This window comes from Dasypus novemcinctus, chromosome 4, assembly GCF_030445035.2.
Source record: "Dasypus novemcinctus isolate mDasNov1 chromosome 4, mDasNov1.1.hap2, whole genome shotgun sequence".
Taxonomy (NCBI): domain Eukaryota; kingdom Metazoa; phylum Chordata; class Mammalia; order Cingulata; family Dasypodidae; genus Dasypus; species Dasypus novemcinctus.
This window is the reverse complement of record NC_080676.1, coordinates 166,028,972-166,044,159: the sequence shown is the minus strand read 5'-3', so window position 1 is coordinate 166,044,159 and position 15,188 is coordinate 166,028,972. Positions and strand designations below refer to the sequence as shown.

Sequence of the window (15,188 nt, the reverse complement as noted above, 5' to 3'; positions counted from 1 at the left end):
CCCACTTTTGGTCAGCGCTGTAATTACCCCACCCCCTCGACCCCTCCACCCTGCCTCCACCCCTGCTGAGCACCCCCTTTGCTCCATTGCCCCCCCAGCCCACCAGACCCGACAAGCTCCGACGCTCCCACCCCCCCACGAGAGCCCCAGCTCCCCCCACGAGAGCGCGCCTCCCCACTGCACTTCCACCCCGCTCAGCTCCCTCTCCCCATTCCACATCCCACCCCGCCCCCCGTGACCTTCTGCCCTCCCCCCCCCCCACCGTGAGTGCCTCCCCCGCCCCCTCTTCCTCCACCCTCACCTCCGGGCGGCCCTAAGCGCCCCCAGCCTCCCCGCGAGCTCCCTAACCCCGCCCGCCGCCGCACCTCGCTCGCACCGTGCGCCCCGCAGAGCCCCTCGCTCCCCCGCCGCGCGCCGCCTCCGCGCCTCCGCGCCTCCCCGCCCCGCACTGTACGCCCCCGCAGAGCCCCCGCCCACGATGAGCGCCCCCCGCCCCCTCGCCGAGTGCCCCTCCCGCCCCGCCCCCGCACGCCGCACCTGGACCTGCTCCGGACACCCACCGCGGGGCCCCTGGTCTGCTCGGCCCATCCTGCTCCCCAGCTCCTGGGCAGCCCGCCCTCGGCCCCATGGCCCTGACCCCTCCGCGGACCCTGAGCCCCGAGGCCCTGGGGCGCTCGGACCCTGACACAGCCAGCGGCGTGGACGGCAAGCCGTGGGGGCTGCCGGCGTCCATCCGTGAGGCCCTGTCCCCTTCTCCCGCACCCTCCCCCGTCTTTGGGGGGCTCCCCAGCACTGCGGGAGGGGGAGCAGGGCAGCGAGAGGCCCCCGGCTGCCTCTGAGGCCTCCCTCCCCCCCCAGCACCCCCTTACCCATAGGGCTCCCAAGGGGCCCCTTGTCCCAGGGTCGGGGGGGGGTGGCAGGGTGGGGGCTGGGTGGGCCGAACCTGGCAGGGCGCCCGCCGACGGCCTGCCTCTGTGTGTGCATGCGCCCTCCCTCCCGCGTGGCGTCCCCATGGTGCGCCCCGTGGCCACCGTCCTGGCCTCTGGACCCCCGGCCTGGCCCCAGTCCTGGACGCGGAAGACGAGGGGAGCATGGACGTGATCTTGGTGGGCTCCAGCGAGCCATCACTGCCCCCTTCGCCCCGGCCTGGCAGAGGTACGGGTCACTCAGACCAGACCCCCCCTGCCTGAGTCCTGGAATAGCCAGTTCATTCAGACCCCCCAAGCAGGGGCGGCCCCCCACCCAGAGCCCTCAGCAAGACAAGCAGAGGGGGTGGGGGCCGACGGGGCCGGGGGGCTCGTGTCTTTAGGAGACCAAGTTAGAAGGCTCGTTCTCACGACCTTTAAATAGGGAAGCACAAGGAAGGAGGAAGGTCTGTTTCTTATTTTCTTTTCCAGAGCGCATTGCCTATGAGGTCAAGGTCAACCAGCACAGCATAGAAGGCGAGTGGCAGCCGGGGGCATTGGCGGGCGGGGAAGGAGGTGGCCGCCCCACGGGCACACAGGTGTGGCCCCTCCGCCCGCCCCGGACCCCTGGGGCTTCACTTCAAGTGCACAGACCAGTGTTTTCACTCTTTTTACAGAGTTGTGCAGTCATCACCACAATCTGATCTTGGAACATTTTCATCATCCCAAAAAGGAATTCCCCGTTCCCCCCCCACTCCACACCCTGGGGTCTCCCCCTCCTTGAACCCTAGCCAGCCACTAATCTACATTCCAGCCTGGCGGTTCCATGTGGGTTTTAGGACCAACTTGTCAGTTTTGCTAAAAAGCCCGCTGGGTTTCTGCGAGGCATCTCAGGGACAGTTTGAGCAGCTCTTTAGGCATCTTAAGTTTTCCTATCCATGAACATGGGATGCCTCTCTGCTCATGTAGATCTTCATTCTCTTCCAGCAGTCGCTTTGTCGTATTTGGCGTTTCTCTTGTCCAATCCATCCTTAAGTGTTTTGCTGTTGTCACAGCACACGCGCTGCGCTTTGTGCGCCGCGATGCCTACATCTGTGACACACACCCTGCTTTGTGCGCCGCGACGCCTGCCTCTGTCACACACCCCCCTTTGTGCCCTGCAGACGTCTGCCTCTGCTGCGGAAGCTTCCAGGTCTGGACACAGCACCCCCTGTTCGAGGGGGGAATGTGCGCGCCATGCAAGGTGAGCGGGGCGGCGCGGCGTGACTGCGGCAAGGCAGCCGGGCTGAGAGGACGGAGGCGAGCTGGCTTCGCTCTTTGCCAAGGACAAGTTCCTGGACTCGCTCTTCCTGTACGACGAGGACGGGTACCAGTCCTACTGCTCCATCTGCTGCTCGGGGCAGACTTTGCTCATCTGCGAGAGCCCCGACTGCACCCGGTGAGGAGGGATGCCCGGGGGGCTGCTGCCAGGCCTGGGTGGCTGCGGGAGGGGCGCCCCGAGGTCAGCTCCCTGGGACTGGGCAGTTTGGGGTTGAGGGGTGCCCCGAGATCACTTCCCATGTCTGGGCAGTTGGGGGAGATCAAGGGGTGCCCCAAGATCAGCTCCCCATGTCTGGGCGGTTGGGGGAGATCAAGGGGTGCCCCCAGTTCAGCTCCCCATGTCTGGGCAGTTGGGCGAGATCAAGGGGTGCCCCAAGATCAGCTCCCCGTTACTGGGTGGCTGGGGGATGCGGGGTGAAGGAGCCGTGGCCCACATGTCCGGGGCGCCCATCTTTCTCAGCTCCTCACCCCGGGGTGTGGACGAGTGCCTCTCCCCGAAAGGCTCGTTTCCTCCCAGGGCTCCATGTCAGGTCCTGTCCAGGGCCTTGGCATTCGGGAGGTGGGGGGCCGGGAGCTCTGCGCTTGGGGTTTTGGTGTTATCACTGCCAAGGCGCGGCCGCTCCCTCCGTGGTGATGGGGGCCAGTGACGGGCCCACGCGCAGGCCGCCGGGCTCAGCCAGGGGCAGAGGGCACGCCCCGCAGCCGGCCTCCGCCCAGCGCCCTGCCTGTCCCCTCGGCCCTGCCGGACAGCCGCCCCGCCCCCGGCTCGCCCCGGCTTCTGGTCTTGCTGCGAGCCCCTAAACTGGCTCTTCAGGCTCCGGAGTTTGGGGGGCAGGCAGGAGGTGTCGAGGCTCCTTCGAGACCTGCCGCTGCCCGCAGGCCCCCTTGCCGTCCCCGCCGGTGGCTCCCGCCGCTCGGACCCTCCTTCCGCGTTCCACCGCGCGGACCCCTCGTGGGCGGGCAGCGTCAGACGAGCCCCGAGCGGGGGGGGGGGGGGGGGGCCGCAGGGTGCGTGCAGGACCCTGCCTCCAGGCCGCGGCTGTGTTTGCCTCCAGGTGCTACTGCTTCGAGTGCGTGGACACCCTGGTGGGCCCGGGGACCTCGGGCAAGGTCCACGCCATGAGCAACTGGCTGTGCTTCCTGTGCCTGCCCTTCCCCAGCCACGGGCTGCTGCAGAGGCGCAGGAAGTGGCGCGCACGGCTGAAGGCCTTCCAGGACCGCGAGGCGGTGAGCGGCGCCCGGGGGCTCCCCTCGGCGGGCGCGGGGTGCCCGCGGGCCACGGGACGCCAAGCGCGAGGCTTTCAGGCTCCTGCCTTCTCGTTCCCTTTGGGACTGCGGAGTCCACCACGTGGTCTGTGCTGTGGCAATGACTTTAGCAATCACAGGACAGGGCAGGACGGCCGTGCGGGTGGGAGGGCCAGCTTGGGGGGGGGGGGGGACGCTGGCGAGTGCTGGGCCCCTGGAGTGGCCGCTTGTCTGGAGGGACTCAGGAGCGTCCCCTGCTGTGGCTGGTTAGAATTTCTGGATCTAAGCCTTAATTTCAGGATTATAGAACAAGTATTTCCCCTTAGGATGGTGTAACCTTCCTTTAAAACCAGGAAAATCCTCTCTCCCTCTGCTTTTCCTTTGCCAAGTCAGGGTTGGAAGTGGCTGCGGCCAGTGGCCTGGACGGGGTGGCCGCCCTGGGGAGAGGTGGGGTCAGCCTCGGGGGCAGCAGCCAGGAGGGCCAGCAGGTCCCCAGGGCACGCGCCGGCCATGGGGGGACGCGCCCCTGCTTCACCAGAAGGGCACCTGTCTCTCGTGGGCTTGGGGCCAGGCAGGTGGCAAGTGTGTTTTCCTTTTTTTTTTTATTTGAGCGTCTTTCTCTCTCTCAACAGGAAAGTCCTCTTGAAGTGTTTAAGACCGTGCCTGCGTGGAAAAGGGAGCCCATCCGCGTGCTGTCCCTCTTCGGGGCCATCGGGCAAGGTGAGCCCACGGGCGCCCCACGTCGCCCCCCCCAGACGGCCGCGGGAGCTCCAGGAGGGCGCGTGGGCAGAGGGGGCCAGGAAGGAGGGGGCGGCAGGGGGGCGGCCTCAGGGGGGACCCCCGAGAGTGCAGGGCCGGTGGGGACGTGGGAAAGCGGATCTGCAAAGCCTGGGCCTGTCCACCCTGCGCGGCGCACCCTGGCGTACCCGGCCACCGGCCCCTGCGTCCCTGTGGGGGTGCGCGGCCGTGGTGGGGCACGGGCTGCCTCCCAGGACGGCTGGGCCTTGGGTCGGGCGGGATGGAGTGACTGACGGGGCGGGAGCCCGTGCCAGCTGCCGCCGCCTGGCGCCCCAGGCTGCCCCCCATCTTCGGTCTTGGGCTCTGCATCCTCCCCTCTCGCCTCCACACCCCAAGGCACCAGGCATTCCAGCGGGGAGTGGGGGGACTGGGCGGACCCCAGGCATGGCCCCCTGTGCCTGCCTGCGGCCCGACCTGGGGGAGCTGCAGCCCCCCGCCTGGAAGGGGAGCCGGAGTTCACGGGCCAGGGGAGGGGGCTGGGGCCACGTCCCGGGTGCTCTCGCGTCCACGCACACCCGCGGGACGCCCTGACCTCGCCCTTTGGCTGAGGGCGCGGAGAGGCCCTGGGCGAGGCGGGAGCACAGATGGCTGATCCCGGAGCCCGCTGGACACAGTGTGAGGGGCCGGGCCCCCCGCGTCCAGGCTCCACTGCAGGTGCCCACGCGGGAAGCCCATTCTCCGGCCTCAGTCAGCCTCGGCCTCGCTCAGGCCACGACCCCCGCCCCGGAGACCCCAGTCCATGGGTGGCCCACCCCCCCTCTGCGCCCAGCACGGCTTCCAGGCCTTTCCGCCCCTGCTCCCATCACCTGCCATCCCTGCCCAGTGCCGAGGTGGCCCCGTGTGGAGGCACGTCTGGGGAGGGAGGGCACAGGGTCTCCGGAGCCCACCCCCAGCAGAAAGACCCAAGGGTGATGCAGTGGACAAGCAGCTACCGAGGGGACGGACCCTGCGCCCACAGCTGCCGAGGTGACCCGAAGCCCTCCGGATGCCACCACACACCTGGCCACCATCCAATGCCCCCCGTCCTCCCAGGACCCCTGCATTCTCCTTGGGGCCCCCACAATTCTCCAGGGCACCCCCAATCTTCCAGGGCCCCCCTGCAACCTCTCTCTGCCCCCTGAAACTTCCCAGGGTCCCCCATCTCCCTAGAGTCTCCCTTCATTTCCAAGGCCCCCTGCCCTCCCATGGCCTCCTCTACCCTCCTAGGGCCCCCCACAACCTCCCAGGGCACCCCCAATCTTCCAGGGTCCCCCACAACCCCCAAGGGCCCCCCACCATCCCAAGGCCGCCCCCCCCTCCACCCCCATCTCCAGCTCACCAGGCTCCAGCTTACCCAGGGGTCCTGCCCGCCTCTGGGCCTGCGCTGACCCCAGCCAGCGCCTTGCAGAGCCTGCCGTGGACCTGGGCCCGACAGAGACAGGGGGCCCCCCCCGCACCTGGCCAGCTCCGCTGGAGCCCTGAGATGCGCGTTCTTCACGGCGTCTGCGCACGACGCCACACGGGACACAGGGTTACCCGCAGCGCCCCATGTCGCGGTCGGGGAGACTGAGGCACGGGGTGGAGGCAGCAGCCTGTCTAGCCGTGCAGCTAGGCTCCTCTCGGCCAGTCGTGCAGCTGTCACTCTGGGCGTTTCGTCTGTCCCCCGACGGTGGCCTCCTGCAAGGCCAGTTCCTGGGTCCCTGCAGCCCATGTCTGCCACGGGTGGGCGGCGTTGGCGTGGAGGCCACGGACCGGGCTGTTGGCTGACCCACAGAGCGCCAGGCCTGGTTTGGCAGCCAGTCAGCCAGTTTTCCTATTCGGTATTTGGTGTCGTCTGTTCAGCTGTTGGACAGTCCCTGTCATGTCTTTGAAGGGCGACGGGTGCTGGCCGGTGGCGGGCGCGTTTCCCGACAAGCCCCGGGCCTTCCTCCCGCGGGAGGCGAGTGGACACCAGCCCCTGCGCCGCCTTCCTCCCCGCAGAGCTGGCGAGCCTGGGCTTCCTGGAGAGCGGCTCGGGCCACGGGCGGCTGAAGCACCTGGAGGACGTCACCGACGTCGTGCGGCGAGACGTGAGCGCAGCTGGGTGGGCTGGGACGCCCGGTGGGGCGGGGCGGGCCGGCGGCCTGTCGAGAGGACGGGGGCGGGGAGGTGGGGGAGCCTCAGGGAGCCCCGGGGGCGTCCCGCCCTTGCAGGAATTGCTCCTCCTCTGGCGCAGCCGTGGGCCGGGGGACGCCGCGGGGAGCTGGGCTGGGTGCTGTGCCGCGGTGGGCCCCCAGGGGCCGTGGCTGGGCGGTCAGGGCCGGTGCCTCCCGCTGGCAGAGCTGTCGCCCTGTCGTGGCCCATGCCCCAGCCCAGAGCAGGCGGCGTCCGTCCTCGCCCGTCCTCCTGAAGCCCGAGTGGCCGGTTTCCACCGCCCATGGCGGGGAGGGGGGGTGCTGCTCGGCGAGGGCACCGCAGCCCCACCCCTGCCGAGGCGCGAACCCGCCACTCTCCCATCGCCGGGGCTCAGTGACGTTGTCCGGGCGGCGCGCCGAATGTCCCGGCGCTGGACTCTAGGTGCACAACGCCCTGCAGGCGGCCTCGTCGCGAGCGCCTGAAAGCGGAGAAAGCGCCCGAAGCGGGCCCGCAGCCCCGTTGCGCCACTCGGGTTCTGGGCCGCTGCTGCGATGGGGTGTGACCGCGAGAGGGTGAGGGCTCCGCTCCCAGGGTCGGCAGTGATGAAACCTGGAGAGGAGGGACCCCAGGGCCTCCGGGGGCTGCAGGGCGCAGGCCCGGAGGGTGGGGGCGGGAGGAGGGGGCCGGGGGCCTGCCCCCACCAGCGCCTGCGTGGAGCCGGGTCTCCCTGCTGCACCCACCTGGACGAGGCTGGGCTCCTCCGCGGGGGGCCCCGAAGCCCAGAACTGTCTGGGTGAGAGGACGCCGCCCGCACCCCTCGGACCTCACCTGCCGGCCCCAGAGCCCCCTTTCTGGCCTCTGTCCGGTGCTTGACCCAGTCACCCCAGGGCGCCGTCCCCTCGAGGGCAGCACGTGGGAGCTCTGGAGGCCTCTGGGTCTGGCTCCCATCGGCCTGGATGCTGTTTCTGGGACCGGGAGGGCACCGAGGCCACCCCACCCCATGACGGGCGGTGGGTGACGAATTGTCAGGATCTCCAGAGGTGGGCTTGGCCCCCTCCCTGCGCAGGGCGAGCTGGGGCATCCGGTAAGGCACCAGGGCAGGGCTGCGCGGGGCCCGCCCTCACCTCCCGTGTGCCCCTGCCCTTCCTCTGTCCGCACCGCCTGCCACGCCCTCCTCCGCTCAGCCAGGCCGGCCGGAGCTCCGGTGGGTGCAGCGAAGGCCACGAGGCATTTGGGAAGGGTGGCACGGGGGTGCTCGTTAGGGGGGGGCGCTGGCGAAGGGCTCAGGGGTGGGTGAGGCGGGGTGCTGCCGGGAGGCAGGCGCACAGCGCTCGGGCACCGCGTTGGCTTCCACCGAGGAGGCGGCGTCCCTGGAAACGCAGGTGGCCTGGGAGAGCGGCCGGCGCTCCGTGCTCCCGCGTGATGCCCATGCTTTTGGGGTCACCCTCCCCCGAGCTATTGGGGGACCTTGCCAGACGGCCGCGCGTGTGCGGAAATCGTCTGTCTTCAGCGGGCCGGCCACGTCCAGTGTCCAGCGTGGCACGGGGAGCCCGTCTCGTCGCTTGCGCACAGAACTCGGGGGCTCCGTGCCAGCCCCCAGGGGAGGCCTGTGAAGGGCGGTGCCTGGCGCCCAGGAATGGTCCCCAGCGCCCGCGTGCCTGGGGTGGGGGTGGCCCTTCCCAGGTGACCCGTCCGGGCGCCCCTCGCTCGGCCCCGGAAGAGGCCAGGGCTCTGTGGCTGCGCAGCTCCACCTGCCCGCCACTGGCTGGCACGGGGCCCGAGGGGCCGGGGGCTTCTGTCATTGCCAGGGGCTGGGGTTTCCTGGGTTGGGGTCCTGCAAGCCAAGCGGGGCGTCATGAATCACGTGGTGGCCGCAAGGCGCCTCCAGCGCCCGCTCTCAGCCGGGAGCGATCCTTGCCCCGCAGCAGGCGTGACCTCGCGCTGCAACGAGGCGTCCGGTGCGCCGTGTCTTGCAGGTGGAGGAGTGGGGCCCCTTCGACCTCCTGTACGGCGCTACGCCCCCCCTGGGCCACACCTGTGAGCACCCTCCCGGTAAGAGCCGCTTCCGGAATGTGCTGCACTCAGCCCCTTCTGCTCCACCCCTACCCCTGCCCCGGGAGGAGGAGACGCAGCTCAGCCGTGTCTCGTGAAACCACTTTCCGCGAGGGCTCCCGAGCCTTGACGAGCCGCCCTGGTTCAGGGGCACAGCCCGATGAGCTTTGGCACCGGTGTCCCCGGGAAGCCGTCGGAGTGCGCACGCCGCGCCCATCCCCTGAGGGCGCTCCGTCCCCGCCCGGTGCACAGAAGGGGAGCTCCTGGGTGGCAGCTCGGCCCCCCCACCACTGGGCCCTGCGCTAAGCTCCTGGGTGGGGTGCCGGGGCCTATGCCCCGAGGCCAGGGGTGGGGGGCAGCGAGCACGGGGGCAGGGGTGCCCCTCCCGCCACGCCCTGCACCCCCGCCTGCCCCCCAGGGTGGTACCTGTTCCAGTTCCACCGCGTCCGGCAGTACGCGTGGCCCCCGCCGGGCAGCGGGCGACCCTTCTTCTGGATGTTCGTTGACCACCTGCTGCTGACCGCAGATGACCTGGCCGTGGCGGCACGCTTCCTCGAGGTGCGCCCTGCCCCGCGCCGTCCGCGCCACCGGCCCTCGGCGGGGACGTGCTCCCCGCAGCCCAGGCTCAGGTGGCCCCGGGCGCCTGCGGGCTGCTCGGGAACAGCCAGGACCCCGCTGCGCAGAGCCCATGCCCTTGGGACACGCCCCACTGATGCTGTGCACACACGCTCACACACACATGCACACGCTTACACACACGCATGCATGCACTCACGTGTGCACTCACAATATATTCACACTGACGTGCATGTACACACGCCTCCCCTGGCCTCTGGACCTGGCGGACCCTCCACTCCTGGCTCAGGCTCCCCTCCAGGTCCTGGCCCGCCCCCTCCCCTGGGGCGCCCCTGCCCCTGGAGCTCTCTTTCAGGCCATCTCCCCACATCCATGTGGTTCAGCTTTTTAAAAATCTTTCAAAGTTTACGGTAAACGGTCTCTTTGCTTCTCCTGTCCCCAGCCACCTCTTTCCCCTATTTTGTCTTTTTTTTTTTGGTGTCTTAGTTCTCCTTCCAGAGCTTACTTCGCGTCCGTCCCAACAAGCCCGAGCAGAGTTTTGCACCTGCCTTATTTTCATTTCCGCGTTCCCTCAGAAAGCCTTGCCTTGCAAAAACGCGCCTTTCTCGTTCTTTGTTTTGTCTGTGTGTCTTTTATGCAGAGTTTTCTTTTGTACAGACGTACCAAAATGTATTTGGATGGTTAGCCAGGTCTTCTCTAACCTTTTGCCCTTACAAACAAAACTACAACGAAGGGCCTGCATGAGAGTGTCTGCAGGAGAAATTCTGGAAGTGGCCTCCTGTACCAGAGGAGACAGTGCTGGCCCTTTCTAGATAGCCCTGAGCTGCCTGTCAGGCCCTCCCGGCCCCCCTCCCAGGCCCGGCCGTCCTCCCGGCTTGTCTTGCCCACACGACATGCCAAAAACTCCGTGACATTGCTTACTTTATTCCCAAGCATTTATTCTTTCTTTCTCCTCTGGTGAGTGGAATCCTCCATTTGATCGTCTACCTGGCTATAACTGGTAAATGGGGAACTACCGGTTTTTATTGATTTTCTTCCTGTTTCCTCATTGGATTATTAGTCAGTTTACACTTGGTTCAATTAGACTTTCTACGTATTTGCTCGTATTGTCTGCAAACGGAGGTTTTGTTCTTCCAACTTCATACCTTGGTCACCTTTCTCTCGCCCAGTCGGGCCGGCTGGTACCTCTAGCACCAAGTTCAATCACAGTCCTGACAGGACATTCCCAGCTTATTCTTGTCATGGGAATGTTTCCCAGCTAAACGCATGCTGACTTTTAGGCTGAGAAAGATGTAGTTTAATACGTAAGGAAGTTTCATTGATTCTTAGTTTTTGAGCATTTTTATTGGGAATGGTTGTTGGATTTTGTCAAATGTTCTTTCCAATATCTATGGTGATAATCAAGTAATTCTTTGGTCTATTACTAAGATATAATATACAAACAGAATTCCTATGATGAACCATCCTTGCATTCCTGGAAAAAGCTCCACTTTGTCATGTGTGTTGGCCTTTTACTCTATTACTGAGTTCTGTTGGACGGAGTCACCAGGATTTGATCCGGGGGACCTCTGATGTGGAGAGAGGTTCCCTGTCAATTGTACCACCTCAGTTCCTGGTCTCTGCTGTGCTTCCCTTTGACTCTCCCCTTCATCTCTCTTTCATTGCATCATCATCTTGCTGCATGACTCACTTGCACGGGCACTGGCCCACCGCGTGGGCACTCAGCTTGCTGCACAGGCACTGGCTCACCCCATGGGCACGCGTTCCTCTTCTTCTCTTTCAGCAGGAGGCCCCAGGGATCTCCTCCCATATGGTAGGCGGAGGCCTTATCACTTGAGCCACATCCGCTTCCCTCAAAAATAGTTTTTGTGGAGTTGAGCCCAGGGCCGTGATGCTTCTTTCACTCTCCTGAGTCTGGGTGTTTCCCCTTCTTAGGAAACCTGTTTTTTTCCTGCACTGACATCACGCCACAGAAGAGCAGTCAGGAACGGGTTTGCAAGTTGCGCCGTTTAAAACTGACTTGCAGGTAGCCGTGGGTGACAGGGAGCACGCTTTCCAAACCTGGGCACCAGCTCTGGCAGACTTGGCCGGCAGCAGAAGGCCCACTCTTCATTCTTTTGCTCACACTTTGAAGGGTCAAAATTCATCAGGTCAACTCAGAAGGGGGCAGAAAGTGAAAGTGCCCTCGCCAGGGGCCCTCACCCCCGCTGGGGGCCTGCCTCTCCCTCCCAGCTGGGGTCTGGGGGGGGGTGCCTCCTCTGCAGTCCCGGGACCAGGCCGCCTCGTGGTTGGGGGACGGGACCGGCGGCCTCGTGCACAGTCCAGCCCCCGGCTCTGTCCCCCGGGCTGCTCCTTCCAGCGGTGGGCGGCCCCTGCCCCGCTGCCTGCTGGGTCCTCCCCTTCCCTTCCAGGGCTTCTGGGGGGCTGCGATCCTTGCGTTCTAGGAGCCCACAGAGCTCCTGACGAGCACAGGATGTGCAGGCGCTTTAGGAAACCCCTCTTCCTGCCGGCAGAGCCCCTTACCTCCCCGGGACAAAGCATCAGGCTCACTCTCCAAGCCCAGGGCTTCATCAGCCTTGGGGGGCGCAGGGACGAAGGCCAGCGGGCAGCGGGTGGGGCCACTGGGCACGTCAACGTGGGGAGTGGAAGTCCATCGGCCATGGTGCAGAAGGACAGATGGCTGTGCAGGACAGATGGCTGTGCAGAAGGACAGATGGCTGTGCAGGACGGATGGCTGTGCAGGACAGATGGCTGTGCAGAAGGAACGATGGCTGTGCAGAAGGATGGATGGCTGTGCGGGACAGATGGCTGTGCAGAAAGACAGATGGCTGTGCGGACAGATGGCTATGTAGAAGGATGGATGGCTGTGCAGAAGGACGGATGACTGTGCAGGACGGATGGCTGTGCAGAAGGACAGATGGCTGTGCAGGACGGATGGCTGTGCAGGACAGATGGCTGTGCAGGACAGATGGCTGTGCAGAAGGAACGATGGCTGTGCAGAAGGACAGATGGCTGTGCAGGACAGATGGCTGTGCAGAAGGACAGATGGCTGTGCAGGAGGGATGGCTGTGCAGAAGGAACGATGGCTGTGCAGAAGGATGGATGGCTGTGCGGGACAGATGGCTGTGCAGAAGGACAGATGGCTGTGCGGACAGATGGCTGTGTAGAAGGATGGATGGCTGTGCAGAAGGACGGATGACTGTGCAGACAGGTGGCTGTGCAGAAGGACAGATGGCTGTGCGGGACAGATGGCTGTGCAGAAGGACAGATGGCTGTGCAGAAGGACGGATGGCTGTGCAGAAGAATGGATGGCTGTGCAGAAGGATGGATGGCTGTGCGGGACAGATGGCTGTGCAGAAGGACGGATGGCTGTGCAGAAGGACGGATGGCTGTGTAGAAGGACGGATGGCTGTGCAGGACAGATAGCTGTGCAGAAAGACGGATGGCTGTGCAGAAGGATGAATGGCTGTGCAGAAGGACGGATGGCTGTGCAGAAGGATGAATGGCTGTGCAGAAGGTCGGATGGCTGTGCAGAAGGATGAATGGCTGTGCAGAAGGACGGATGGCTGTGAGGGACAGATGGCTGTGCGGGACAGAGGGGCTTGCTTTCTCGCAAGGCGCCTTCTGAGCAGAGCGGTGGTGGGCGGGAGCCAGGCCGGCGCCCCCGAGTCCAGTCTGGGGCCGGTGCCGCCTCTGGCCGTGGGCAGGAGCCCGCTGAGCGCCGTGTGTCCCACCCGCAGACGCAGCCCGTGACCATCCAGGAGGCGCGCGGCAGGGCGGTGCAGGACGCCGTGCACGTGTGGAGCAACATTCCCGCCGTGAGAAGGTACCGGCTCCACACCACGTCCATCCGCCAGCGTCGCGCTGGCCGGGGAAGCAGGGGTCGCAGCCCGCCAGCCCTGCATGCCCCTCCCCCTCGGACCCCCCAGCTGCCTGCGCAGGCCAGCCGAGGTGCTTGCCCGGGGCCGTCCCCGCATCTGGGGCCTGAGGAGGGCCCCAGGCCTGGCCACGGGCCACACGCAGCCAGCAGCCACGGGTGGCCTTCCCTGGGCACCACCCGGCTCTCATGCTCACACACCAATATGTGTGCCTGCACACGGGCCCACACGCGCACGTGGCTCCCTCGTGCTTGCACACTCATCCACGCTCCCACGCATGCTGGCACACCGAGGCCACATGCACTCTTACCCACCAGCTCACACAGCACTCGTTCCAACAGTGCTCAATCTTAGACTCACACCCGTTCACACCCCACCCTTTCACACATCCCCACTCACGCACACTCACACACACTCTGCTGCCCAGAACATTCCTCTCCCACTCCGCCCCACTGTCCTCCCCCTCCCATCCCAGCTGCCCCCCCACCCAGCTCCCCATCCCTGCTCCCCCATCCCAGTTCCCCCTCCCCTCCCAGTTTCCCCTCCCCTCCCAGCTCCCCTCCCCTCCCCCTCCCATTCCCCCTCCCCTCCCAGCTCCCTCTCCCCTCTCAGCTCCCTTTTCCCAGCTCCCCCTCCCCTCCCAGCTCCCACTCCCCATCACACCCCCTTCGGCCACCTCCCTTCCCTCTCATTGGTGCCCTGCGCTGGCTGTCACCTGCTCCCGGAGTCGTGCTTCCACAGCCTGTTCTTCACATGGAAAGGGGAACCACCCTGCACCCCGTGGGGAACCAGGAGAGGGGGTGCCCAGACCCCAGGTTCCCTGTTCCATGGCTGCGTGGAAACCAACAGTAGGAGCATCTGACCTTCCGCGGACGCTGCCCTAGAGACCCCAATACGCTCGAGGGGCTGCTCCAGCCACAGCCCCACGTGCACGGCGCCCCCGCCCCCATGCGCTGCCCCCACGTGCTGCAGGGCGGTGGAGCTATCGGGTGCAGGGGTCCTTGTCTCCTCTGCAGCAAGGATTCGGCTCTGGCCTCTGAAGACGAGCTGTTGCTGCTGGCTCAGGACAGGCAGAGGGCAGCACTGCCCACCCGGGGCCCAGCCAAGCTGGTGAAGAACTGCTTTCTCCCCCTGAGAGAATATTTTAAGTATTTTTCATCAGAACTCACTTCCTCTTTATAAATGAGTCATTAGACTCTGGAAAAAAAAAAGGACTTCCTAGAACAAAGACAACTTTCCTTACATTGTCCCTTTTTCTTCTTCGGAGGGTTGTTTACTGCTTGCCTTTCGGTTTCTCGTGGTTGGGTGGGTCCATCTTTTATTTGGGTGTGGGGTGCAGGACCCCGCCCCATCACGCCCGTTTGTGGGGTGGCGCGGAGCTCTCTGTGATTACAAACAAGCCCCTGACATCAGAACCCTGTGGTCCCGCCCAAAAATATTTGTGTTCTTTTTGAAAATAAAAAATATTTTCTTATTTTTCTGGCGTTTTGTGTCCATGCCCAGCCTCCACATGATTCCGTGGGACACGGGGAGTGTGGGGGCAAGGTGGGCAGGAGGATTCTGTAAGTGCCGGCCGCTGGCCGCGCTGGCCATGCACGTCGGCCCCGCACCTCAGGCCACCCCTGCGATCTGCTGAGAGCCAGCGCACACGTGCTCATGGCGTTTAAACATCCATCCTCTGCAATGTAAAGACTATCCAGCTTGGAACGTGAAGAACGGGATGAAGGTAAAGCCCAGAGACCGGGGTGGAGTGTCTCAGTTTGCTAGGGCCGCTATGACAAATATCCACAGAGAGCTGGCTCCAGCCGTGGGAATCCCCTGCCCAGTTTCGAGGCCAGGAGAACCCACAGTAGATAAGACAAGGCTCTCTCCCAAGTCTGAGGCACTCTGGCACTCTCTGCCAGCCGTCCTCGGGGCTCTGTGGCTCTCACCTCTGCTTCTGCCAAGTGGCGAGCTCTCTCTTTGTGTCTGTCTTTGGTTTCCGCTACTTCCAGCTTCTCCCTGTGGCCTTCTCTAGCTCTGGCTTCCAGTTCCTTCTCTCTGTAAGGTCGCCAGTCACAAGGGTTAGGACCCACTCTCATTCAGCTGGGCTGCATGTGAACTGAAGATGACACTTTCAAGAGGTCCTCTTTGCTCTGCTGCACACGGGACACAGAGGGGGAGCACGGCGGTGCTGGGCGTGAGGCTCAGCTTTCCACACACAGTACCTTGTTGCTCCTCCTTTTCCCAGAGGGAAATGCCCACGAAAACAGGACCCTCCTCTCCCTTGAGTCCCAGGAAGGTTTAAGGTAAGAGAGCTGAGGAGAGACCACCACCACAG

The 15,188-nt window shown here is 65.1% G+C and overlaps 1 protein-coding gene across 1 annotated transcript; it reads left to right on the top strand.

The window, feature by feature from the left end:
* The first annotated feature begins 626 nt into the window (after window positions 1–626).
* DNMT3L (DNA methyltransferase 3 like) lies at window positions 627–14,346 on the top strand. The gene is made up of 12 exons (XM_058296494.2): window positions 627–735; window positions 1,066–1,155; window positions 1,398–1,442; window positions 2,069–2,148; window positions 2,231–2,343; window positions 3,281–3,452; window positions 4,103–4,190; window positions 6,228–6,316; window positions 8,339–8,414; window positions 8,833–8,972; window positions 12,731–12,816; window positions 13,885–14,346. The coding sequence occupies exons 1-12, from the start codon at window positions 627–629 to the stop codon at window positions 14,048–14,050; spliced, it is 1,254 nt and encodes a 417-aa protein (XP_058152477.1). The 3' UTR covers window positions 14,051–14,346.
* Window positions 14,347–15,188: the final 842 nt, after the last annotated feature.